The sequence below is a fragment of the Microcaecilia unicolor genome, chromosome 5, assembly GCF_901765095.1.
Source record: "Microcaecilia unicolor chromosome 5, aMicUni1.1, whole genome shotgun sequence".
NCBI lineage: Eukaryota > Metazoa > Chordata > Amphibia > Gymnophiona > Siphonopidae > Microcaecilia > Microcaecilia unicolor.
In genome coordinates, this window is record NC_044035.1 from 168,667,872 (window position 1) to 168,694,210 (window position 26,339).

Sequence of the window (26,339 nt, forward strand, 5' to 3'; positions counted from 1 at the left end):
TGGATGACAGCTGGGGAGGGGGTATGTAACTGTAGGGAGGGGAGGGAATGGGGGCTAGGATGGAGTGGTATTGGGAATTGAGTGGTGTGCATTCCTCATTGTACCCAGGCGGAGTGGGGGGAGTAGTGTGTATTTCAGGGGGGGAAATGTGCCTGGGGTGGGGGGACCCGAGACAGGTGAGGGGTGGGGGGAGGTTGGGTTGGGGGAGGATAGGGTGAGAGGTGGGGGGGAGAGTTACAGGGGGGCTCCTAGTCTGTGCAGGGAGGGACATGAGTGTGTTTGTTAGAGGTTTGTCATGACAAGAGATCTAAAATGTTTGTCTTATAATGTAAAGGGCTTGAACTCACCACAAAAACACCAAAAGTTGTTTAAAGAATGAACACATTTTCAATCGCAGGTGGTATTTCTCCAGGAAACACATCTGAGAAAGGAACATGAAAAGTTTTATCCCATCCTCAATATCCATATGTTTTCTGTGCGTCTGCCATAGATGGGTCAAAGAAAAGGGGGGTGGCCATAATGCTTCATTCCTCGCTGCAGTTCCAGATGCTGAAGGTTCAGCGTGACAGAAATGGGCGTTTTTTGCTCTTGCGTATAGTATTGGGGGATCTGGCAGTAACTCTGGTCTCGATATATGCTCCTAATGATGCGCAGACGGGGGTTTTTGACCAAGCTGGTGGGACGCATCACCTCTAGCCTCCAGGGTAAACTCATTGTAGTGGGGGATTTCAATGCTACGCAGCATCCAGCATTGGATAGATCGGGCTCGCTCTCCAAGGTAGATGCTATGCTCTCACAAGCTTTGAACAGATTCGCTAGAGATTTGGGTTTGTCGGATGTATGGCGCATTTCTCATCTGGGGGTTCGAGACTATTCATTTTATTCTTACCCTCATGATACATATTTATTTATTTATTTATTACATTTGTACCACGCGCTTTCTCACTCATGGCAGGTTCAATGCGGCTTACATAGTAGTTAGGATTTCAGTGAATTATAGAGAGAAGTACAATCTGTAGCAGCGTTGTATTAGCATAGCAGTATAGAAGTAGTAATTTGTTATCGCAAGAAAAGGGGTAGTATAGGTGGGAGAGTTAGGGAGGGGGTGGGTGAGTTTTAGTCAGGAGATTTGGTGTGAGAGAATAGGGGGGAGGAGAAGTAGGAGGATTGGTGGGAGGGTGTGGGAGGGGTCTAGATCCTTGTCATTATCACTTGGCTGGTTGTTATGTGGATGGGTACATAGTTTAGGTTGGATCATTTGGGTAAGCTTGTTTGAAAAGGTGGGTTTTCAGCAGTTTCCGAAAGGTAAGGTGATCGTTGATTGCTCGAATAGATCTTGGTAGGGCGTTCCAGAGTTGGCTGCCTATGACAGAGAAGTTGGATGCATAGTAGGTTTTATACCTGAGTCCTTTGCAGTTGGGAAGGTGTAAGTTGAGATAGATTCGCGAAGATTTTGATCCGTTCCTGGGTGGAAGGTCGATTAGTTTGTCCATGTAGCTTGGGGATCCTCCGTGGAGAATCTTGTGGATCAGTGTGTGTACTTTGAAGTTTATTCGTTCTTTGATAGGGAGCCAGTGGAGCTTTTCACGTAGAGGTGTTGCATGCTCAAATCGTGATTTACCAAAAATGAGTCTGGCTGCCGTGTTTTGGGCAGTCTGGAGTTTTTTCAGGACTTGTGCCTTACAACCAATGAAAATACTATTGCAGTAGTCAGCGTGAGTGAGTACTGTGGATTGTACCGTATTCCCGTATTGATTACATTTTTGTAGATGTGTCATTGACACATGCTGGATGGACCTCAGATATTGGTATGCCCACCTTGTCGGATCATGCACCGGTATGGGTTGGTCTCTCCTCGCTTTGAGGTGAAGAGAAAGAAGATATAGGCTTTGAACATGGCTTTGTTGAAGGAGGAGGAGATATTAGCTGGCTATAGAAAGACGCTACAGGAATATCTAAAGAATAAAGTTGACTCGGGGACCCTCATTGAGGGTTGTTTGGGATGCACAAGGCGGTCTCGAGGGGCTATTTTCTTCAAAAAGCTAGTTTTAGGGCTAGGAAGCAAAGGGCGGAGGTTGCTCAGTGTTTAACGCAATTGAATCTTTTAACAGAGAGACATAAAACTAGCCATTCTGTAGCAACTTTGAGAGAAATTCAGGGGCTTAGACTGAAGTTGGATCAAATATATTCTGATCAATTAAAGTTTTTCCAGGAACAGCAGAAGTACTCGCATTTTGTTTTTAGTAATAAGCCAAGTAGGGCCTTGGCGGTGAAATTGAGGCAATCCAGGACTATTCTTAAGATACAGAATAGTGCGGGAAATATGGTAACCAACTCCAAGCAGATACGGGAGAAATTTCAGTCGTTTTACTAAACTCTCTATACCTCAGATACTAACTCAAACTCTGAGGTAACTAACAATTTTCTGTCGGCATGTTCTTTCCCTACACTTACGGTGGGTCTGAGGGAGGCTTTAGAAGCTCAGTATACTGTGGAGGAGGTTTCTAAGGTGATTAAGGCACTTCCACTGGGGAAGACCCCTGGTTTGGATGGGTTGCCAAATGAGTTTTACAAAGCATTTAGGGGAGAACTGGCTCCAATTCTGACAGAGATTATAAATGTGGTCTTAGTGGGGGGTGATTTTTCTTCCTCAATGATGGAAGCCTGGATAGCGGTGATTCCTAAGCCAGGGAAAGATGTGACCGAGTGTGCCTCATATCGTCTTATCTCCATATTAAATACTGATATAAAAATTTTGGCAAAAGTTTTGGCTAATCGTCTCGCAAAAGTTATGCCTCAGTTGATTCATCCACACCAAACGGGGTTTATTCCTAATAGGCAGGTGATGGATAATATTCGGCGAATGGTTAATCTGATTCATATTGCGAAGAAACGGAATCTGTTTGTTTCTTAGGGCTGGACGCTGAAAAGGCTTTTGATCAGGTTCATTGGCCTTTTATGTTTCAATTGTTGGACCGATTTGGAATTGGGTCGGGGTTTTGTGGGTGGATTAGGGCTCTGTACAATGCTCTTCAGGCTTGTGTGAGAATTAATGGAGGTAATTTGCAGATGTTCCCGCTGTCACGTGGGACAAGACAGGGATGCCCTCTCTCACCATTTTTATTCGCATTGGTTGTAGAGCCCCTTGCACTGTACATTAGGTCTGACCCAAATATAACAGGTATACAAGTTGGTAATAGGGAGTATAAGCTGGCACTTTTTGCCGATGATGTGCTACTTTCATTGACCAAACCATTAATTTCACTGCCCAATCTGTTGAAAGATCTGTCGTTATACTCAGCTGTCTCAGGTTTTAAATTAAATATGGGTAAGTCAGAGGCTATGGCAATTGGTCTCTCTCAAGCAGTCTTGGAATCTCTTCAGCATTCTTTCTCCTTTAAATGGGTAACGATTGCTATAGTTTACCTGAGGGTTAGGATCACCCATAATTTGTCTGAATTGTTTTCAGCTAACTATCCGCCCCTTTTGAAGGCTATCTTTAAGGACTTGGAGAAGTGGGATATGACTGATCTGGCAAGGTTGGGTAGAATTGCTGTATTGAAGATGAATGTAGTGCCGCATTTGATGTATCTTTTCTAAGTTCTTCCAGTTAGGATATCCAGGGGCTTTTTGAAGGGGGTGCAGGACGGATTGGTTAGATTCATCTGGGCTAATAAGCGTCCTCGACTGCCGAGAGCTCTATTGTATAAGGACAGGAGGAAGGGGGGGGGGGTCTGGGTGTTCCAAATGTGTTGTGGTACTATAGGGCGGCTCAGGCGCATGCAGCATTTGAGTGGTATCAGGACCACTCGCACATGTTATGGGTGAAGCTGGAACAGGCGGAGGTGGGATCCTGCCGGCTTAGGGCTATGATGTGGCTTCCTTGTAAATATATTTCTTTAGGTACGAATTTATGCCCTTCAATTTATTCCACATTCTTTTATTGGGACGGGTTATTCAGTGGGACTGACGTAGTGTTATCTAAGCTGTCGCTGATAGCGAATAACCTGCTTTTCCATCCCGGTGTTTCCCAGGGGCCTTTCTATAGATGGAGATCACTGGGTTTGGTCTCTTGGGGTCAGTTATTTGATGATGGCTGTCTGATTTCATTTGAATCATTGCAGGAACAGTTCCCCTTGATGCCTAATGAGTTCTTTGCATATTGTCAGTTGAGATCTTTTCTTAGTTCAAGGGAGATACGGCCCACTATATTACGGGAGGATACGTTCCTGGAAGATTTATGTGAAGATTCTAAAACTACTAGGGGTCTTATTACATGCCTTTATTCTTATCTGTGTGGATAGTTGAGAGCAACCCAGGTTCATAGGGAGAGGTGGCATCAGGAACTGGGGGTGGTTATTGACGAGGGGGACTGGTCCTTTTTTGAGAACAATTGGTCTAGGATATCTATTTCAGTTCCTTATCAAGAGAATGTGGTTAAAGTGCTTTATCGGTGGTATTTGACCCTGGTTAGACTTAATCACATGTTTCCTGGAGTTTCACCATTGTGTTGGCGTGGCTGTAATCAAACGGGTACGATGGGACATATTTGATGGCTGTGCATTAAAGTTCAGGCATATTGGAAAGCAATACAATCTAGGCTACAGCACTGGATTCAAAGACCTATTAAATGGTCTCCTGAGTTTTTCATATTTGCTAAAAAACCACCAGGCCTTACTAAGTCGCAGGCATTGCTGGTAAGACAAGCAATCGTTGTGGCTCGAGTTGTGATTGCTGGGCATTGGAAATCTAGAGAGGCCCCCGTCAGTGATGAGATGGTTAAACAAACTTTGGTTTATCTGTGAAATGGAGAGGCTTAGGGCTGTTCGAGGCCATATGGAGGCAAAATGGGAAGCAATATATGGCAGCCTTTTCTGAAACACTGCACATGCTAGGGGGGAGGGTTCGGGTAAGTGGGTGGGGAAGTTAGTGAGGTAGGGGAGAGATGGGGGTGGGGAAGGAGATGGGAGGAGGTCTAATAAAATCTTAAAAACCTGAGGGTCAATCCTTGAGTTGTCAGTAGAATTGGATTTCCTGTGACTGTTGGCTTTTTGTTGATTCATTTACATGGAACTTGTATTAATGTTAATTTGTTTGAGTGCATCTGTATTCATGCTAAAGGTAACATAGTAGATGACGGCAGAAAAAGACCTGCACGGTCCATCCAGTCTGCCCAACAAGATAAACTCATATGTGCTACTTTTTGTGTATACCTTGATTTGTACCTGTCCTCTTCAGGGCACAGACCGTATAAGTCTGTCCAGCACTATCCCCGCCTCCCAACCACCAGCCCCGCCTCCCACCACCAGCTCTGCCACAGACCGTATAAGTCTGCCCAGCACTATCCCCGCCTCCCAACCACCAGTCCCGCCTCCCACCACCGGCTCTGCCACAGACCGTGTAAGTCTGCCCAGCACTATCCCCGCCTCCCAACCACCAGCCCCACCTCCCACCACCGGCTCTGGCATAGACCGTATAAGTCTGCCTAGCACTATCCCCGCCTCCCAACCACCAGCCCCGCCTTCCACCACCAGTTCTGCCACCCAATCTCGGGTAAGCTCCTGAGGATCCATTCCTTCTGAACAGAATTCCTTTATGTTTATCCCATGCATGTTTGAATTCCGTTACCGTTTTCTTTTCTACCACCTCCCGCAGGAGGGCATTCCAACTTAGTTGCTGTTGAGACTTGGAAGGAGGAGGAAGTGCTGCCAGAGGCTCTGCAGGCTTCCAGGGGGAAGGGAGTGAGGCCTAGCTCCTTCCCCAGAAATGAGGAAGGTCCCTGGGGAGCGGTCCTCAGGAAAGCCCCAGGCCAGGGGGTATCCTGGGGCCATAGACCAGGCGGCCAGGAGAAGTAGTTCCCTCTCTGGCAGGGCTCCAGAGAGGAGGGAAAGGAGCCCTGTGGATCGAAGAGTGCAGGCTTCCACGGGAGGAACCCGGACCGGTACCCCCCTCACAGTGGCACGCCATCTAGAAGGTGAGGGGGGGAGAGAGCTGGGGGAGGCCCCAGAGAACAGCAGATCGGAGAAGGAGAGGGAGGAGAGAGCAGAGGTAATGGAGATCTGCCGGGAGGCCCTACCGATGTCAGAGGAGGAGCACAGTGACTCCTCAGAGGAGGAAGATTTCACGGACTACTGTCAGCATCCAGAGGACCTGACCAGTGGCCTGATTAAAATGGTGAGAAAGATAAAAAGCACAGAAAAAGAGGTGGTGGAGTTGGGGAAACGGGTTAAAATGGCAAAAGCCCTGTGTAAACTAGCCCCAGTGGAGCACCGCAAGACTTATACAAAGGAGGTAACCCGTTTACTCAAGCTTCTTCAAAAGAAAGAACATTTGCTGGGGGCATTGAAAAAGGGCCCTGGGAATCCTCTGAGAGAAGTTTACATCAACCGAGAAAGAATGGCCTCGGGGGGAAAGGCCCTGCCAACCTTCAAACAGTCACAACAGCAAACGGAGAAGGAGCTCAGACCTTGGACCCCAGAACACCCAGGGGCCAGAGGAGCTTCCTGGGCCCAGTACCCAAAAGACATTACAGTATATGCAGTACCTTGCTACTACTACTACTACTATTTAGCATTTCTATAGCGCTACAAGGCATACGCAGCGCTGCACAAACATAGAAGAGAGACAGTCCCTGCTCAAAGAGCTTACAATCTAATAGACAAAAAATAAATAAAGTAAGCAACTCAAATCAATTAATGTGAACGGGAGGGAAGAGAGGAGGGTAGGTGGAGGCGAGTGGTTACAAGTGGTTACGAGTCAAAAGCAATGTTAAAGAGGTGGGCTTTCAGTCTAGATTTAAAGGTGGCCAAGGATGGGGCAAGACGTAGGGACTCAGGAAGTTTATTCCAGGTGTAGGGTGCAGCGAGACAGAAGGCACGAAGTCTGGAGTTGGCAGTAGTGGAGAAGGGAACAGATAAGAAGGATTTATCCATGGAGCGGAGTGCACGGGAAGGAGTGTAGGGATGGACGAGTGTGGAGAGATACTGGGGAGCAGCAGAGTGAGTACATTTATAGGTTAGTAGAAGAAGTTTGAACAGGTTGCGAAAACGGATAGGGAGCCAGTGAAGGGTCTTGAGGAGAGGGGTAGTATGAGTAAAGCGACCCTGGCGGAAGATAAGATGGGCAGCAGAGTTTTGAACCGCCTGGAGAGGGGAGAGGTGACTAAGTCAGTCTGGGTCCCTTCTGGCAGTTTCTGGAGCAAGCGGGACTGGAGGTGGGGCTGGAGAGGCATCCTCGTTAAGGGAACCTGAGGTTGGAAAAACTGAACAGGAAAAAAGTTTTAAAACCCAGACTTTTCATCTTGTAGATGAAAAAAAGCTAGCAAAGAACAGGGGGAAACCCAAGTGAGGGATACAGGGCAGAACTGGCAAAGTTTTAGGAACTTATAATACAGCCAACACAGGCTATTTTGTATTGCATTGGCCTTGAAGGAATGGTAATAATTTAAAGTAAAATAAATATTCTTGTGTTCTCCACTACTGCCAGCTCCAGACTTCGCGCCTTCTGTCTCGCTGCACCCTACACCTGGAATAAACTTCCTGAGTCCCTACGTCTTGCCCCATCCTTGGCCACCTTTAAATCTAGACTGAAAGCCCACCTCTTTAACATTGCTTTTGACTCGTAACCACTTGTAACCACTCGCCTCCACCTACCCTCCTCTCTTCCTTCCCGTTCACATTAATTGATTTGATTTGCTTACTTTATTTATTTTTTGTCTATTAGATTGTAAGCTCTTTGAGCAGGGACTGTCTTTCTTCTATGTTTGTGCAGCGCTGCGTATGCCTTGTAGCGCTATAGAAATGCTAAATAGTAGTAAATAGTAGTAGTAGTGTAGAAACAGGGGATGGAAGTTCAGGAGAGAGACTCTTTTCTACACCAGTGATGGTGGAAGCAGAAATGAAAAACTTACCTGAGCAAGAAGCAAGAGGTCAGCAGAGGCAGTTGCAGCCACAGATTTTGTGCCCATTGCCTGCAGCAGGAGTTGAGAGCAGGAGACAAACACTGACTCCATTGCAGTTGGGGAGGCCCAGCCCACACAGCACTGAGGGGCTGGAGGTCACAGCCAGGCAGGCTGCAGCACTGCCAAAGACTGAAGCCCAAATGCACTAAATGTTTTTCATCATTAAATGAGCCCTCAAGGAAGAATTTCCTATCCTTTCCATGCACTAAAGCCTATTTTCCGACGACAGTAGCAGCTAACGAAAACTGAATGCAGATGAGCAATTCTTCTACAAATCCCATTGAAATGACATGCACTAACCTTTTCCGATTCGTTTAACGCAGGAGAACACCGTGAAATCTAACGAGAGTCTGTACCTCTCATTAGGGCTGTCTGTCTGCTAGAAGTTTACAAAATCCAATAAAAAAAATAACTGGGGGAGGGCGAAAACGCGTCAGGGGCGTCCTTTATTGACGCCCCAGGTCGCCGCTGCTCCCCTCTCCCTCAGCACCAAAAAAGAAAAAAAAAAAAAAAGGATCGGGAGGGGGCAAAGGCACTCGTCATGAGCGTCCCGTATGGACGCCTTGCCTCCCCCCCGCACGAAAAATCTCCAATTTTAGCAGCCCCAGGCCGGCCCTCCTCCCTTCCTGTATTCTCCCACACTAGCTCCGCCTCCTGCCATGCTCCGGTCCCGTGCCCCGCCCCCCCCTTTGGTCGTGGCTGCCGCTCCCCCCCTCCAACGACCCCCCCCCCTTTGCCTTACCGGCCCATGCAGCGCCTGTTACCTCTGCTGCACGGGCAAGAACAGCTGATCGGCGAGTCAGAAGGCCTCCTCAGACGTCCCTTCTTTCTTCCTGGGCCCGCCCTCCTCTGACGTAGGTAAACTTGCAGCAGAGGTGACAGGCGCTGCACGGGCCACGACCAAAGGGGGGGCGGCGGGGGCGGGGCACGGGACCGGAGCATGGCAGGAGGCGGAGCTAGTGTGGGAGAATACAGGAAGGGAGGAGGGCCGGCCCGGGGCTGCTAAAATTGGAGATTTTTCGTGCGGGGGGGGGGGGGAAGCGGGGAGCAGCGGGGGGGGGGGGGCAAAGCGTCTATACAGGACACTCATGACGAGTGCCTTTGCCCCCTCCCGAAACACACGTGTTTGTGGGGTTTTTTTTTTGTTTTGACAGCTGGGCCTTTGTGGCATGCGCAGAGCAGCCAGCATAACGCTTGGGCTGCTCTGCGCATGCTTTAGGCGCTGATTAACGACGGGTTTAACGATTCTGTGATACATCCTACTTTGCAATACCGATCCGAACATTTCTGGAGTGGTTTTGTAGTGCATTCCTCGTTTTTTTAAAATCGTTAAGCACTTTTACGATTCTTATTTTTTAACGTTTGGTTGATGCATCTGGGCCTGAGAATGGTGAGGTTTTAGCAGAGGAAAACCTGGTGAAAGAGAGTGCTGCAGCTGGACGAACAGCAGGTGAAAAGGAGGGGTTCTCGATGAAGAAGGCATAGGAGGATCAGGAGTGTTTGCAACAAACCGGCCTGGCAGCAGAGCAAGAGGCTCCAGCCAATCGGGCTGTGGGAGCAGGAAAGACTGCAGAACAGCTACAAAGGCTGGCAGGGGAAATAGCTGCAGCGCCAGAGGATTCCCCATGTGTGAGAGGGCAGGCACTTCTGGAGTGTGGGAAGCACCACCCGCTTGGCGAAACAGCGGGGCTAGAGGATCCGACAGAGCAGAACGTTGGGGGAAAAAGGGACCCGGTCCAGAGAGCAGGTTTTGGGCGGGAGGGAGGGGTGCTTGCCCTTGCCATGCGCACCAGAAGTAAACTTAACTAGTGGTACTAGGGATTCTGATTCCGGCCAGGCAGCGGGGGGGCGAGCCACGGGGGGGTGGTTGGCTCAGGGGGGAGGGGTTGGTTTGACGGGAGGGGGAGGGGGGCAGGGGCACTGGGAGGGGACCAGTTATATAGGGGAACCTGCTCTCAAAGTTCCTATGGACCAAATCGATGGGGAGACAGGCAGGGTTTCTGTTGCAGGAGGCATTGAACTGATGGACACTGTGACTGCAGGGGATACGAGTGCTCGGGGGGTGGGGGGTGCAGGGGACCAAGGTTTGCTGGTTGAAGGGGTACAAGGTATGTTGGGGGGAGGGGAGGGAGGCTGAGAAAGGGGGAAGGCAAGAGAAGGAGGATATGGTGCATCAGGAGCGGGGGGGTCCCCGCGCTGGAGAAGGGGGGGACGGTGAGGGGGGGGGGTCCGTCCTTTGCGGCGGTGGTGGGTGGAGGAGGCGGGCGCAGGGGAACTAGGGGGGTAGGTGGCAGTGGGGAAGGATGGGGAGGGGGTGGGGGGGGGGAGGCCAGGTTCCCAAAAGGAGGAATGTGGTACAATTGAGATGGGTGGAGGAGGGGGGGATGCCAAGCAGGGATGCGGTCCTGAGATTGGTCCTGGGTCTAGGATTCCTCCCAGAGGACCTCTATGCCTGTATTCATCCGGTGAATATACCGGAATACGATATTAGCTTTCTAACCCAGCGAGGCATGGAGGTCTTCTGGGAGAGATACGAAGGGGTACGGGGGAGAGGGGACTGGAAGAACTACCGGGCTGTACCGATCAGCAGACCCAACCTGGTGCAGGTAACCCTGCTGGTTCGAAATGAGCCTCTATCAGGGGCAGACCTGGCCTTCTGGCTACAACGGTACGCAGAATTGCATACCCCCTTGTCTAAACTCCCGGACCCCAGTAGGGTGTGGGCGGGAGGTTGGGGTGCGCAGGTTAGGCTGAGGCAGGCAGGGCATGTCACCCAGCACATTCCCTCCGCGGCGTTCATCGGCAGGGATCGGATTCTCTGCTTTTATAAGGGGCAGCCACGGCAGTGTCACAAGTGCGGGTCGTTTAGACATTTTAGTATGTCATGCCCAGTAGTGCAGTGTGGAAAGTGCGGGTCTAAGGAGCATCCCACAGAGTCCTGTATGTCTATTCGGTGCAACTTGTGTGGGGGTCTGGGGCATGAATTTCGAGCCTGCCCTCGGGCCTACCATAATGGGGGAGAGGAGGAGATAGGTAGGGATGGTTTAGGGAGGGGGGAGGGGAAGCAGGCCATGATCAGGTTCCCGGGGTGGGGGGAAGGGTCTGGGGAAGGACAGGGACCGGCAGGGGGGGGGGCTTGGGGGAGGGTCGGAAGCGGCAGGAAGGGGAGGATGAGGGCTGGACGAGGGTGTCCAAGAAACAGCGGAGAGGAAAGGGGGGGTGGGAATGGGGATAGAAGTAGGGAATAGATTCAGGGGTTTGGAAGAGGAGGGAGGGGTTGAGGAACTGGCTGGTGAGGAGGTAGAGGATGGGGGTAGCCGGCAGGATGGGTTGGGAGGTAGGGGAGAAGGAGTGAGGGGAACAGCGGGTAAGAGGAAGGAGAAAAAAGGGGGGAGGGTTTTGAGGGACAGAGAGGGGGAAAGGGTAGGGGGGGAGGTGGGTGGATCGGGGGAGGCGACGGCTGATGCAGGGAGGGCGGGAGAGGAAAGGAAGGTAAGAAAGGATGTAGTAATGCAGGCCCGTGAGGGGAAGGGAGGAAGGGTCGGAGGCGGGATTGATGGGGTGGAAGAAGAGGAGGTAGTAGGGGTGGAAGAGGGGGGAGAGGAGGGGGGCAGGTCGGTTGATGATCCCCAGGGAGGGAGGGAGGTGGGTGAAGACAAAAAGAAGATAGGGAGGAAGAAAGCAAGGGTGGGGGGAGGGATGTTTAAGCTAGGGGTCCGGGATTGGGCGGAGGAGGAAGAAGGGGGTGGAGGGGAAGGGACCGCGGATGATGGTGTGGAGAGGAGGGAAGGCAGCCAGGAAGGCGGGGGGTATGGTAGCGAGGACTGATGGCGGGACTGCTATTGGTGTTCGCCACACTTAATGTGGCTAGTGCCGCCTCCCAGAGGGCAAGAAGCTTGGCATTTGATGGCCTCTCTGCTGTGGCGGTGGACTGTTTCCTCCTCCAGGAGACCCGATTGCAGACGCTGGAGGACATCCGGCGGGCAAAGAGGGCTTGGAGATGGGGACCCTCTATCTGGGGTCTGGCCGGGGAGAGGTATGGGGGGGATAGGCATCCTCTTTAAGACCAATAAAGTAGAGATTCAGAGGGTGGTGGAGCTGGGTATTGGTAGGTGTTTGGTGTTGGACGTAATATTGCGGGGGGTGGCCTTGCGGGTGATTAATATGTATGGACCGCAAAGCAAACAGGGAAGGTCTGCATTGTTCAACAAAATTAAGCCTTACCTATACACTTCAAGGCAGTTGGTGTGGGGAGGAGACTTCAACACTATCTTACGGAAAGAGGATAGTGGGGGGCGGGCAACACAAGTACGTTATGATGGGGTTCGACTAGCGGGGATTATGAAAGGAGCAGGGCTGGTGGATGTACATATCGCACTTGGTGGTGGGAATCGGGGTTTCACCTTTTCACGGGGCACCTGTAGGAGCAGAATTGACCGGTTTATAGTTCGGGAAGGGGCATGTAGGCAGGCACCTAGGGTGGTGGAAGTAGATTTCTCTGACCACAGGATGGTGATGATGGAGTTGGGGGGGGGGGGGGGCGTGCAAGCTAGGGAAAGGGTTGTGGAGATTGAATCTCAAATGGTTGAAGGAGGGGGTGTTGCACCAGGAGTACCTGGGATTCCTAGCAGACCAGGTGTCCATTCAGGGTGTCTTCCCTTCCCTCAAGGACTGGTGGGAAGTACTGAAACACCGCACCAGAGGGTTTTTTTTCCGTCAGGCAAGGCGGCAGGGAAGGGAGGCCACCCGGTTGGGGATCGCCCTGAGAAAGCGACGGGATAATCTAATTTCCCGGGGAGGGAGGAGGGAGGATATTGAGGTACTGCAGCAGGAGGTTGAAAGAGTACAGTACAACCGGTACTCTTCCCTCGTCTACGAGTGGGACTTTGGGAAGCTGCTTGGTCCGGACCCGTATGACTGCTGTAAGGAACGAAGGGAGAGGAGGGTAGTGGTGGGGTTTAGGGATGAGGGGGGGGTGCTCCAAGAGTCCAGGGAAGGTATTTTGCGGGTGGTGGGGACGCATTTTGGGCGGGTTTTCTCGGACCTACAGTTGGGGACAGAGGCCATGGGAAGATACATTGAGGGGACCCCGGGGGTGGGTAACTGGGGGCCCCATCTTCAGGTCTTAACTAAATGTGCATAGCGTTTTGCAGTTGAGGGATTGTGTGTTGGCCTTTTAAATAAATTTAATAAAAGGTATTAATTGTGGCTATTTTATTTTATTTTTTTCCTGTGTTGTCAGACAATTATGGATGTAAGCCCCACCCCTCACCCCGCCCCCAGTGGTCACTAACCCCCTCCCACTCTCAAAAAACATCTTTAAAAATATTTTTTGCCAGCCTCTATGTCAGCCTCAAATGTCATACTCAGTTACATCGGTGGCCTAATTGTTTGGGGAGGCTAAAGTGGAGGAGTGGCCTAGTGGTTAGGTTGGTGGACTCTGGTCCTGGGGAACTGGGGAACTGAGTTTGATTCCCACTTCAGGCACAGGCAGCTCCTTGTGACTCTGGGCAAGTCACTTAACCCTCCATTGCCCCATGTAAGCCGCATTGAGCCTGCCATGAGTGGGAAAGCGCGGGGTACAAACGCTATGCACATTTAGTTATTTTTAAACAAAAGAGATCTGCATGAAACAAAATATTTATTTTTATTTTGACTTATAAACCCTCTCTCTGCTTCAATCCAACATTGCCCCATTATGCTATTAAACTGGTACCAGGACAAAGTGTAAACAGTAACATATCCAATCTTTTGCCATTACCAAAATCCATATAATAATATCAAAGTGTCTCACTGCATATTCTAATCTGAAATACAGAACCAGCGTCACAAAAAGGTGTGAACCAGATTAGTCTGATCAACAAAACAGATGGTGATTGCTCCCCAAATTAACTATGTACTTAACAAGCTACCCCTCCCCTTCCCTGAGAGTTTCTATAAAATGGTTAAATCAAAATTAAGCAGACTTCTATGGAGAAGAAAGACCCCATGCATTGCCCTCAAAATCCTCCAATGTCTCAAAATAGCAGGAGGAGTCAATATTCCAAATTCCAAGCACTACTGTAATGCATTCCACTTATGTGCAGCATGCTGTTAGATACAATCTAGATTATGCCCAGTCTGAGCTTTGATTGAGCATCAGCTCTCTTTGCCCTTTCCATTATACATATTGACTAATATGGAGTCTATACCACTACTAGAAGATTGGCCTATACTATGGAGCTATGGCTCATGCATTGAAAAAGTTGGACCAAAACCTACCAGTCAAGAAAACCCTAGATACAACTTCTATCCCTCTTGCGCAATACATTATTTCATATTGGTAACTCACCCCTCTATTGGGACTTTTGGATTAAGTATTTTTTTTTTTTTTATTGTGCAAGATCAACTAGGAACATGTGGTTTAATAAAATTCTCTGAGCATCAGGATAAATTTGACCTTCCTAGGGCACAGTTGAAGTTCTTTCAATATTTTCAGCTGAGAACACTTACCCGCTTGCTTGCTCGATCCGCTGCCTCCCTCCCTGGCTCAGTGACTGACTGAAAATAAGAGTCGCATGCTGCAACATTCACAGTCAGTCACAGCCAGTCTATGCCACTGGTAGGGCCGTGCCTAGGGTCTCTGGCGCCCCCCTGCAGACTATCAGTTGGTGCCCCCCCCCCCTGTGAAAATGATCACCCCCCCCCCCATGAAAATGATCATTCACCACTTGCCACACTGAAAGGAATTGTCAGAAATATTCTTAGAAACAAATTGCTATACATTGCAAAATAAGATAGCAGATGTAAATTCTCAAAGTGGACATATTCCAAACGCTAAAGTCTGGTGACTTTCTTTTTTCAATCATGCTGGTCCAGTATCTGATTCTGCTACTATCTGTCCTCTTAACTCCATTTCCAGGGCTTCCTTTCCATTTATTTCTTTACTTTTCTCCTTTCTTCTTCATTTCTTGCTCTATATCCATTTCCAGCAATTTCTCCTTTCTCCCTGGGTCCTGCCCTCCCATCCATGTCCATTCTTGTCCCTCTCTGCCCTTCCCTCCTCCATCCATAGCCAGCAATCCTCCCCTCCCCTCCATTTCCAGCAATTTGTCCTCTCCCTGGGCCCCCATGTCCATCCTTGTCCCTCTCTGCCCTTCCCTCCTCCATCCATAGCCAGCAATCCTCTCTCCCCTCCCCTTCCAGCAATTTGTCCTCTCCCTGGGCCCTGCCCTCCCATCCATGCCTCTCTGCCCTCCCCTCCGCACCCTGGGGCCTTTAAATCTTTTTACTTCCGGTCGCAGCAGCGTCAGTGAAAGCGGAGCGCTGCCAACGTCTCCCTTCCCTTTGCGCTCTTGGTTCCCTCAGTGTCCGCCTTCTTCTGACGTCAGAAGAAGGCGGGACACTGAGAGAACCAACGAGTGCAAGGGAAGGGAGACGTCGGCAGCAGTGGCGTAGCTAGGGTAGTTGACACCCGGGGCCGGTCATTGTTTAACACCCCCCCCCCAAATCCAGTACTAGGCATACCGAGAATACAAAACACTCATGACCTATAGAGCAATTTTACCATACCATAAGCAGTCGTTTCTACGAGTCACACAAGGAAAAGGAAAGCATCTTAAGCACTACAGTGAGCACTAGAACATCAATTCACCTATTGTAAAACGAAACCAGACAGAAAGGGTATGATGCATACCTGTGGCAGGTGTTCTCCGAGGACAGCAGGCTGATTGTTCTCACGACTGGGTGACGTCCGCGGCAGCCCCCACCAACCGGAAAGAAGATTCGCGGGACGGTCGGCACGCAGGGCACGCCCACCGCGCATGCGCGGCCGTCTTCCCGCCCGTGCGCGACCGCTCCCGCCAGTTGAATGACTAGCAAAAGATGAAACACACAACTCCAAAGGGGAGGAGGGAGGGTAGGTGAGAACAATCAGCCTGCTGTCCTCGGAGAACACCTGCTACAGGTATGTATCATACCCTTTCTCCGAGGACAAGCAGGCTGCTTGTTCTCACGACTGGGGTATCCCTAGCTCTCAGGCTCACTCAAAACAAGAACCCAGGTCAATGGAACCTCGCAACGGCGAGGAAACAACAGAAATTGACCTACGAAGAACAACTAACTGAGAGTGCAGCCTGACCAGAATAAATTCGGGTCCTGGAGGGTGGAGTTGGATTTACACCCCAAACAGATTCTGCAGCACCGACTGCCCGAACCGACTGTCGCGTCGGGTATCCTGCTGGAGGCAGTAATGTGATGTGAATGTGTGGACAGATGACCACGTCGCAGCCTTGCAAATCTCTTCAATAGTGGCTGACTTCAAGTGGGCCACTGACGCTGCCATGGCTCTAACACTATGAGCCGTGACATGACCCTCAAGAGTCAGCCCAGCCTGGGCGTAAGTGAAGGAAATGCAATCTGCTAGCCAATTAGAGATGGTGCATTTCCCGACAGCGACCCCTAGCCTGTTAGGGTCGAAAGAAATAAACAATTGGGCGGACTGTCTGTTGGGCTGTGTCCGCTCCAAGTAGAAGGCCAATGCTCTCTTGCAGTCCAATGTGTGCAACTGACGTTCAGCAGGGCGGGTATGCGGCCTGGGGAAGAATGTTGGCAAGACAATTGACTGGTTAAGATGGAACTCCGACACCACCTTCGGCAGGAACTTTGGGTGGGTGCGGAGCACTACTCTGTTGTGATGAAATTTGGTATATGGAGCATGAGCTACTAGGGCTTGAAGCTCACTGACCCTACGAGCTGAAGTAACTGCCACCAAGAAAATGACCTTCCAGGTCAAGTACTTCAGATGGCAGGTATTCAGTGGCTCAAAAGGAGGTTTCATCAGCTGGGTGAGGACGACGTTGAGATCCCATGACACAGTAGGAGGCTTGATAGGGGGCTTTGACAAAAGCAAGCCTCTCATGAATCGAACGACTAAAGGCTCTCCAGAGATGGCTTTACCTTCCACACGATAATGGTAAGCACTAATCGCACTAAGGTGATTCCTTACTGAGTTGGTCTTGAGGCCAGACTCTGATAAGTGCAGAAGGTATTCAAGCAGGTTCTGTGCAGGGCAAGAACGAGGTTCTAGGGCCTTGCTCTCACACCACACGACAAACCTCCTCCACTTGAAAAAGTAACTCTTTTTAGTGGAATCCTTCCTAGAGGCAAGTAAGACCCGGGAGACACCCTCAGACAGACCCAACGCAGTGAAGTCTACGCCCTCAACATCCAGGCCGTGAGAGCCAGAGGACTGAAGGTTGGGGTGCAGCAACGCTCCGTCGTTCTGCGAAATGAGAGTCGGAAAACACTCCAATCTCCACGGTTCTTCTGAGGACAACTCCAGAAGAAGAGGGAACCAGATCTGACGGGGCCAAAAGGGCGCTATCAGAATCATGGTGCCGCGGTCTTGCTTGAGCTTCAGTAAGGTCTTCCCCACCAAAGGTATGGGAGGATAAGCATACAGGAGGCCGGTCCCCCAATGGAGGAGAAAGGCATCCGACGCTAGCCTGCCGTGTGCCTGAAGTCTGGAACAGAACAGAGGCAGCTTGTGGTTGGTCTGAGAGGCGAAAAGGTCCACCGAGGGGGTGCCCCACGCTCGGAAGATCTTGCGTACCACTCTGGCATGGAGCGACCACTCGTGCGGTTGCATGACTCTGCTCAGTCTGTCGGCCAGACTGTTGTTTACGCCTGCCAGGTACGTGGCTTGGAGGAGCATGCCGAACCGACACGCCCAACGCCACATCCCGACGGCCTCCTGGCACAGGGGGCAAGATCCGGTGCCCCCCTGCTTGTTGACGTAATACATTGCAACCTGATTGTCTGTCCGAATTTGGATAATTTGGCAGGACAGCCGATCTCTGAAAGCCTTCAGTGCGTTCCAGATCGCTCGGAGCTCCAGGAGGTTGATCTGCAGATCCTTTTCCTGGAGGGACCACAGACCCTGGGTGTGAAGCCCATCGACATGGGCTCCCCACCCCAGGCGAGATGCATCCGTCGTCAGCACTTTCACGGGCTGCGGAATTTGGAATGGACGTCCCAGGGTCAAATTGGTCCGGATGGTCCACCAGAGCAGTGAAGTGCGGCAACTGGTGGAGAGGCGGATGACATCTTCTAGATTCCCGGTGGCTTGGAACCACTGGGAAGCTAGGGTCCATTGAGCAGATCTCATGTGAAGACGAGCCATGGGAGTCACATGAACTGTGGAGGCCATATGACCCAGAAGTCTCAACATCTGCCGAGCTGTGATCTGCTGAGACGCTCTGGTCTGCGAAGCCAGGGCCAAGAGGTTGGTGGCCCTCGCTTCGGGAAGGTAGGCCTGAGCCGTCTGGGAATTCAGCAGCGCTCCTATGAATTCCAGAGACTGAGTTGGCTGGAGATGGGACTTTGGGTAATTTATCACAAACCCCAGCAGCTCCAGAAGTTGAATAGTGCACTGCATGGACCGGAGGGCTCCTGCCTCCGAGGTGTTCTTGACCAGCCAATCGTCGAGATATGGGAACACGTGCACTCCCAGCTTGCGTAGGTAGGCCGCTACCACCACGAGGCACTTGGTAAACACTCGTGGGGCAGAGGCGAGCCCAAAGGGCAGCACACAATACTGAAAGTGCCGTGCGCCCAGGCGGAATCTGAGATACTGTCTGTGAGCTGGCAGTATCGGTATGTGAGTATATGCGTCCTTTAAATCCAGGGAACATAGCCAATCGTTTTTTCTGAATCATTGGCAGAAGGGTGCCCAAGGAAAGCATCCTGAACTTTTCTTTGACCAGGAATTTGTTCAGGCCTCTCAGGTCTAGGATGGGACGCATCCCCCCTGTTTTCTTTTCCACAAGGAAGTACCTGGAATAGAATCCCTGCCCTTCCTGCCCGGGTGGTACGGGCTCGACCGCATTGGCGCTGAGAAGGGCGGAGAGTTCCTCTGCAAGTACCTGCTTGTGATGGGAGCTGAAAGACTGAGCTCCCGGGGGACAATTTGGAGGCAGGGAGGCCAAATTCAGGGCGTATCCGCACCGCACTATTTGGAGAACCCACTGGTCGGAGGTTATGAGAGGCCACCTTTGGTGAAAAAATTTTAACCTCCCTCCGACCGGCAGATCGTCCGGTACGGACACTTGTAGGGCGGCTATGTTCCCGTGGATCCAGTCAAAAGCCCGTCCCCGGCTTTTGCTGTGGAGGCGCAGGGGGCTGCTTAGGCGCACGCTGTTGATGAGAACGAGCGCGCTGGGGCTGTCCCTGTGCCTGACGAGGCCTTCGGGCCGGCTGGTTGTACCTACGCTTCGCAAAAGAATAGGGTGCAGCCTGCCGGGCCCGGGAAAAACGTCCACCTGTGGAGGTGGATGCTGAAGGCGCCCGGTGGGAGAGCTTGTCGAGAGCGGTTTCCCGCTGATGCAGTTGGTCCACCATCTGCTCGACCTTCTCACCGAAAATGTTATCCCCCCGGCAAGGGACGTCAGCCAGTCTCTGCTGGGTGCGGTTGTCCAGGTCAGAGGCACGCAGCCATGAGAGCCTGCGCATCACTATACCTTGGGCCGCAGCACGAGATGCCACGTCACAGGTGTCAAAAATACCCCTGGACAGGAACTTTCTGCACGCCTTCAGCTGCCTGACCACCTCCTGATAAGGCCTGGACTGCTCCGGCGGGAGCTTCTCGACCAGGTCCGCCAGCTGTTGCACATTGGTCCGCATGTGGATGCTCATATAGAGCAGGTATGACTGGATGCGGGTCACGAGCATGGAGGATTGGTAGGCCTTCCTCCCAAACGAGTCCAGAGTGCGAGACTCCCGCCCCGGGGGCGCCGAGGCGGTATCCCTCGAACTCCGTGCCCTCTTGAGAGCAGAATCCACGACCGCTGAGTCATGGGGCAATTGGGGCAGCATGAGCTCTGGGTCAGAGTGGATCCTGTACTGGGACTCTGCTTTCTTGGGAATGGTGGGGTTAGTTAATGGTCGCACCCAGTTCCGGAGCAGCGTCTCCTTCAGGACATTGTGCAGCGGCACCGTGGAGGACTCTCTAGGTGGTGATGGATAGTCGAGGACCTCGAGCATCTCGGCCCTCGGCTCTTCCACAGAGACCACGGGGAAGGGAATGCTGATAGACATATCCCGCACAAAGGAGGCAAAGGAGAGACTCTCAGGAGGTGAGAGCTTCCTCTCCGGTGAAGGCGTGGGGTCCGAGGGAAGGCCCGTAGACTCCTCTGAGGAGAAATATCTAGGGTCCTCCTCTTCCCCCCACGAGTCCTCATCCTCGGTATCGGACATTAGCTCATGTAGCTGAGTCCTGTACCGGGCCCGGCTCGACGTCGAGGCACCGAGGTCTCGGTGTCGTCGAGCGGTGGACTCCCGCGCCGGCGGGGACGGAGCTCCCTCCATCGACGTCGACGGGGACTCCACCTGCGTGGCGGTCGAGACCGGCACCGCAAGCGGCGGCGGTGTCGACAGCCCCGGCGCCGGGCTAGAGCTCGCCGGCGCCACAGTCATCGGCGCCGAGGGCGCAAGCACCCCCGGCGCCGGCACAGCCTGGCGCATCAGCCCTTCCAGGATCCCCGGAAGGATGGCTCTGAGGCACTCGTCCAGGCCCGCTGCCGGGAAAGGCGGTGGGGCCGGTAAGGGTGTCGGTGCCGGAAGCTGCTGGGGGCCAGGAGATGGCACCGAGGTGCCGGAACCCCGACGCGTCGGTACCTCCACAACCGACGGAGACCTCTCCTCACGACGATGACGCTTCGGCGTCGCCTCCTCTCCGACATCGGGATGCACCGAAGGCGACCGGTGACGACGCTTCTTGTCTTTCTTCCGATGCACGTCACCGGCGCCGGAGGGCATGGAGGAGGAGGAGGTCGATCCCCCTCGGTCTCGAGGTACCGGGTCAGACAGGGTTCGGTCCCGTGGGCCACGAGCTGAGGGCGTGACCGGGGCCGACTGCCCACGCGGCCTCTCACCCCCACTCTCACCGGAGGACCGGCGGGCCGACGGGACCTGTTCTCCTGGGGTCGCTGCCATCGGTGCCGATGTCTCGGGCATCGATACCGGTACCGAAGGGCCGGGCGTCGATACCGATGCCTTCGAGGTCGACGTCGAGGGGCCGGCGCAAGTTCCAAAAAGACGGTCCCGCAGAACTTGCCTCGCAACCTGAGTCCGTTTCCGGAGACCGAGACACAAAGAACACGACTTGAGATTGTGCTCCGGCCCGAGGCACTGGAGGCACCAAGCGTGGGTGTCGGTCTGCGAGATCGGCCGGCCGCAGCGACCACACTTTTTAAATCCACTCGGGACCTTCGAGGACATCGACGGAAAAATCGCGTCGGCGAAGTCAAAGTCGTCAATGGTGGCTAAAATCACACCACGAAAAACAAACGTCCGAGCGGCCACTAGGCCGCAATGTGGCGTCCCCGCTGGAAGCGAGGGAAAAAAGGGAGCGCGTGTCCCACACGCGCAGGGTTTCTTTTTTTTTTTTTAAAAGGAAACCGGGCGGTAACTAAAACCGATAAACAAAGTTAGAAAAAAGCACGATCAGCGTATACGCGATCGAACAATCCGGCGGCTGAACAGAGAGAGCGCAAAACACGACTCTCTCCAGGCGCGGAAAAAAAGGAACTGGCGGGAGCGGTCGCGCACGGGCGGGAAGACGGCCGCGCATGCGCGGTGGGCGTGCCCTGCGTGCCGACCGTCCCGCGAAGCTTCTTTCCGGTTGGTGGGGGCTGCCGCGGACGTCACCCAGTCGTGAGAACAAGCAGCCTGCTTGTCCTCGGAGAATAGTACAGATCGTCAATCCTGCACAGTCAATGCCAACTGAAAACCATGTCTTTTTCACAAACACAGATACACCCTAATCCACTATAGAATAAGTAATCCTAACTTTCTATTTAGACAAAAATTAAACTGAACCCCCGATGCCAGACTCTGCATACAATGCAACACCACAGAAACAGAAAATGTCTCCTAGTACTGTGCAAAATATAAAGACAGCAGATGTAAATTTGAAAAAACTAACAAATACCAATCACCACTTTACAAATTAACAAATAAAAATAAAACAAATACAGAAAATAAAATAATACCATTTTATTGGACTAATACATTTAGCTTCCAGAGGCCAAAATCTCCTTCCTCAGGTCAATACAGTATAGTGCTGTTACAGTATCCTATCCTGATCTGAGGAAGGGGGTTTTGTTCTCTGAAAGTTAAGTCAAAATGTATTAAAATTAGTCCAATAAAAAGATTACCTTATTTACATGTTCTATTTATAAACATTTATTAACACAGCTAAAATACTATATCCTAAAGCAAAATAATAAAAATATATATTTACAGTTTGTTGTCTTTGGTTTCTGCTTTCCTCATCTTCTTTTCACCGTCTTCCTTCCATCCAGCATCTGTCTTCGCTCTCTCTCTGCCATCCAGTGTCTGCCCTCTCTAATGTCCCTTCCATCCACATCTGCCCTCTATTTCTGCCCCTTCCATCCACCATCTGCCCCAGTCTGCCATCTCTCTCTCCCCCTTCCATTCACCATCTGCCCTCTCTCTCTCCTTTCCCTCTAGCTTTTGCCCTCTATCTCTGCCCCCTTCCATCCACTGTCTGCTCTTTCACTCCCTTCTATCCACTGTCTGCCCTTTCTCTCTGCTCCTTCGATTCACCATTTGCCCTCTCTCTTTCCCCCTCCCATCCATTCAGGGTCTGCCCTCCCTCTCACTCCCCATTCCATCCAGGATCTATCCCCCCCTCTCTCACTGCCCCCTCTTTTCGGCTCCCAGTTCCCACCTGCGGCTGCCCCTAGTTCCAGATCCATTGATTCTCCCATCCACCCCTGCCCCAGGCATGACCCCATTCTCCCTCCTGCTCACTTTTCAGACCCCAGTTCCAGCTCCATGCCCCTTCTCCCATCTGTCTCCCACCCAGTCCCTTCTGCCCATCCGAGTCCCCCTCACCCCATCTGTCTCCCACCCAGTCCCTTCTGCTATCCAAGTGCCCCCCACCCTCACCCCATCTGTCTCCCACCCAGTCCCTTCTGCCCATCCGAGTCCCCTTCACCCCATCTGTCTCCCACCCAGTCCCTTCTGCTATCCAAGTGCCCCCCACCCTCACCCCATCTGTCTCCCACCCAGTCCCTTCTGCCCATCCGAGTCCCCCTCACCCCATCTGGCTCCCACCCAGTCCCTTCTGCTATCCAAGTGCCCCCCACCCTCACCCCATCTGTCTCCCACCCAGTCCCTTCTGCTATCCAAGTGCCCCCCACCCTCACCCCATCTGTCTCCCACCCAGTCCCTTCTGCCCATCCGAGTCCCCCTCACCCCATCTGTCTCCCACCCAGTCCCTTCTGCTATCCAAGTGCCCCCCACCCTCACCCCATCTGTCTCCCACCCAGTCCCTTCTGCCCATCCGAGTCCCCCTCACCCCATCTGTCTCCCACCCAGTCCCTTCTGCTATCCAAGTGCCCCCCACCCTCACCCCATCTGTCTCCTACCCAGTTCCTTCTGCCCATCCGAGTCCCCCTCACCCCGTCTCCCACCCAGTCCCTTCTGCTATCTGATTCCCCCCCATCTTCACCCCATCTGTCCCCCACCCTCACCCTGCCTCGTCTTCTCCCTGCCACCCGGTCTTTAAAAAGAAATTGCCGACGCGATAGCGAGCGCAGCACCTCGTGTGGAAGTAAAAGAAGCGGATCCGATCATCTCATTGGGCCTTCCTTCACTGTCCCGCCCTAGAGGAAATAGGAAGTTGCGTCAGAGGAGGGCGGGACAGTGAGGGAAGGCCCAATGAGATGATCGGATCCACTTCTTTTACTTCCACACGAGGTGCTGCGCTTGCTATCGCGTCGGCAATTTATTTTTAAAGGGCTGGTACGAGGGGGGGGGAGTGCCAGGATGAAGAGCAGCGGGAGTGGCGGCACCCCCCTTTCTGGTGACACCCGGGGCGGACCGCCCCCACCGCCCCGTCCTTGCTATGCCACTGATCGGCAGCGCTTTTACTGACGCTGCTGCGACCAAACGATTTAAAGGCCTCAGCGGCGCGGGGCGAGGGTAAGCACCGGCAACGCCCTCCAGAGGTGGGCGCCCCCCTGCGGCGCTTACCTCGCTTACCGCATCGGCACGGCCCTGGCCACTGGAACGGCAGGAAGTGTGCTGGGGAAGGACTCTCTGAGCCTTAGGGAGAAAGCGGGAGTCAGGCAGGCAACCAGTAAAAGGAGCCGCAAATGGGGGGTAGGCACCAGCGTCTGGCAGGGAGAGGAGAGGAAGATACAATTTTGTTCCATCCTGCCTTCGAGGAGGAGGAGGAGGCAGCCAGGGGAAGCTCATGGTTGGGCTGGGGAGGCTCAGCTTCCCCAAGCCTCTTATATGGTTTGCCTATGCATACTTTTTTTTTTTTACATTTGTACCCCGCGCTTTCCCACTCATGGCAGGCTCAATGCGGCTTACATGGGGCAATGGAGGGTTAAGTGACTTGTACTTCATTTATGGAAAAACAAATTAGGGAAAAATAAAATCACATCAGCATCCTATTTTCAACAATGCAAAACATTTAAAATATGGCACTATTTTTTTTTTTCAAATTAATTTAGCACTTTATAAAATTATGCACTTGCCCTAAGAAAACTAATTCAAGAACCACTATACAACAGAAGACCTTCTACCCTTATCTACTATTCTGCTGTACCTCTCCAGTAACCTACTATCTCCCCTATTTTTATGGTTCAGGGAATAACTGAAACAGGCAGATTCCTTTCCTCAAGATATCCCATGGGAATGGGGCGTGCTGTGCCTTCAGGGATCACCAGGGATGAATGGCCATGTTACACTTCAGCTATAGACGACTGGTCAAAGCTTCTCTCCTCATCGGGAGAATTCAGTTTGCCAAGCGTACGAGGAAGAGGTAAGTAGCATTGTGAGAGAAGGGGTAGAAAGCAGGGACAAGAAGACCAGTATTTGTCTGTATCACAATATTCTTTCTATATGCAGGCCTATCATCATAAGCAGCCATAAGGGGTATTGCTTCCTCTTTGCTCTTGTCTGTGTTAGGTTGCGTAACTGCAGAGTAAGGTTACTCCCAGTCTTTGTCCATGATTGGACAGTAACGTTAACAAGTTCTGTCATAAAAAGGAGGGTGATGCAGCTAGGGACTCATAAGAAAGAAAAAGTTAGGGGATATTAAAAAAGTAGAAAGGAAAAATTTAAATGGAGACATGCTATAGTTTTCTAGATTTCTTCTCCTCCTATGACTACAAAAGACAGAAGGAAAGCGAGGTCATTAACCCATAAAAAAGTGGATATCATGGTCTATTACTTTTCTACAGTCTCCCTTTCAAGGAGGGCTTTACACTTTTTTTTAGTCCTGGGCACTGTTTTTTTTTCTAGCAAAAAAGGTGCCGGTACTCAAATGCTAGGTCACCCTTCAAGGGTAGGGTGATCACTGTGGGACCCACCCCACAATAGCCAGGCTACCTGCAACCAGTAACAGAATCTATGACAAGGCAGAATTGGTGTGTAGAGCCTGAGCTCTTTCGTTAAAATTTGGGGTCCCTGGTTCAATTTTAGCAGACAATGGAAAAGGTGCCGGTACTTGGTACCAGGGGCGTATCTGCGTGGGGCCTCAGGGGCCTGGGCCCCCGCAGATTTCGCCCTGGACCCCCCTACCGCTGCCAACCCTCCCCCTCCGTTGCTCACCTACCTTCTCTGGCGGGGGACCCCAACCCCCGCCAGCCGAGGTCCGCGTCCTCCTGCCGCTGCCGGCTGCCTTTGGTCCTTTCATTTGTCCATTGAAGCTGGCGCCGACGAAAGTTTCTTTTGAGTCTGACGTCGCTGCACGTTGTACGTGCAGGACGTCAGGCTCAGAAAATGTTTCCGAGTCTGACGTTGTACGTGCAGGACGTCAGGCTCAGAAAATGTTTCTGAGTCTGACGTCCTGCACGTACAACGTGCAGCGACGTCAGAGTCAAAAGAAACTTTCGTCGGCGCCAGCTTCAATGGACAAATGAAAGGACCAAAGGCAGCCGGCAGCGGCAGCGGCAGGAGGACGCGGACCTCGGCTGGCGGGGGTTGGGGTCCCCCGCCAGCGAAGGTAGGCAAGCAACGGAGGGGGAGGGTTGGAAATGGTAGCAGCTGGGGGGAGGGGGATCGGCAATGGCAGCGGCGGCGGCGGGGGGGGGGGCTATAATGTGCCCCCTCACTCTGGCCCTGGCCCCCCCTACCGCCGCAGTTCAGATACGCCCCTGCTTGGTACCCCCTCAAAACTAGCCTTGAACAGTACAGAGACACAAAGAGCTTTAGAAACAAGCATGAATGTGGCTTTCAGAGGCTGACATGCTATTGAAGTTGTGCTATCTCTGAGAGGGAAGCAGAGACTGGAGACAACGGGAAGTGGAAGGGGGGAAGAAGAAAGTTGTGTACAGAAAGAAAAGACAGTAGGAACTGA

At 52.1% G+C, this 26,339-nt stretch overlaps 1 protein-coding gene across 1 annotated transcript in view; it reads left to right on the plus strand.

Annotated features, from left to right (window-relative positions):
• The window catches only part of TEPP (testis, prostate and placenta expressed), a 164,574-nt gene that overhangs the window by 42,251 nt on the left and 95,984 nt on the right, over positions 1-26,339 (plus strand). Inside the window, exon 4 of the mRNA XM_030204918.1 lies at positions 24,626-24,800. Coding sequence (XP_030060778.1) covers positions 24,626-24,800 — 175 coding nt within the window. The remainder of the gene's footprint in view (positions 1-24,625; positions 24,801-26,339) is intronic.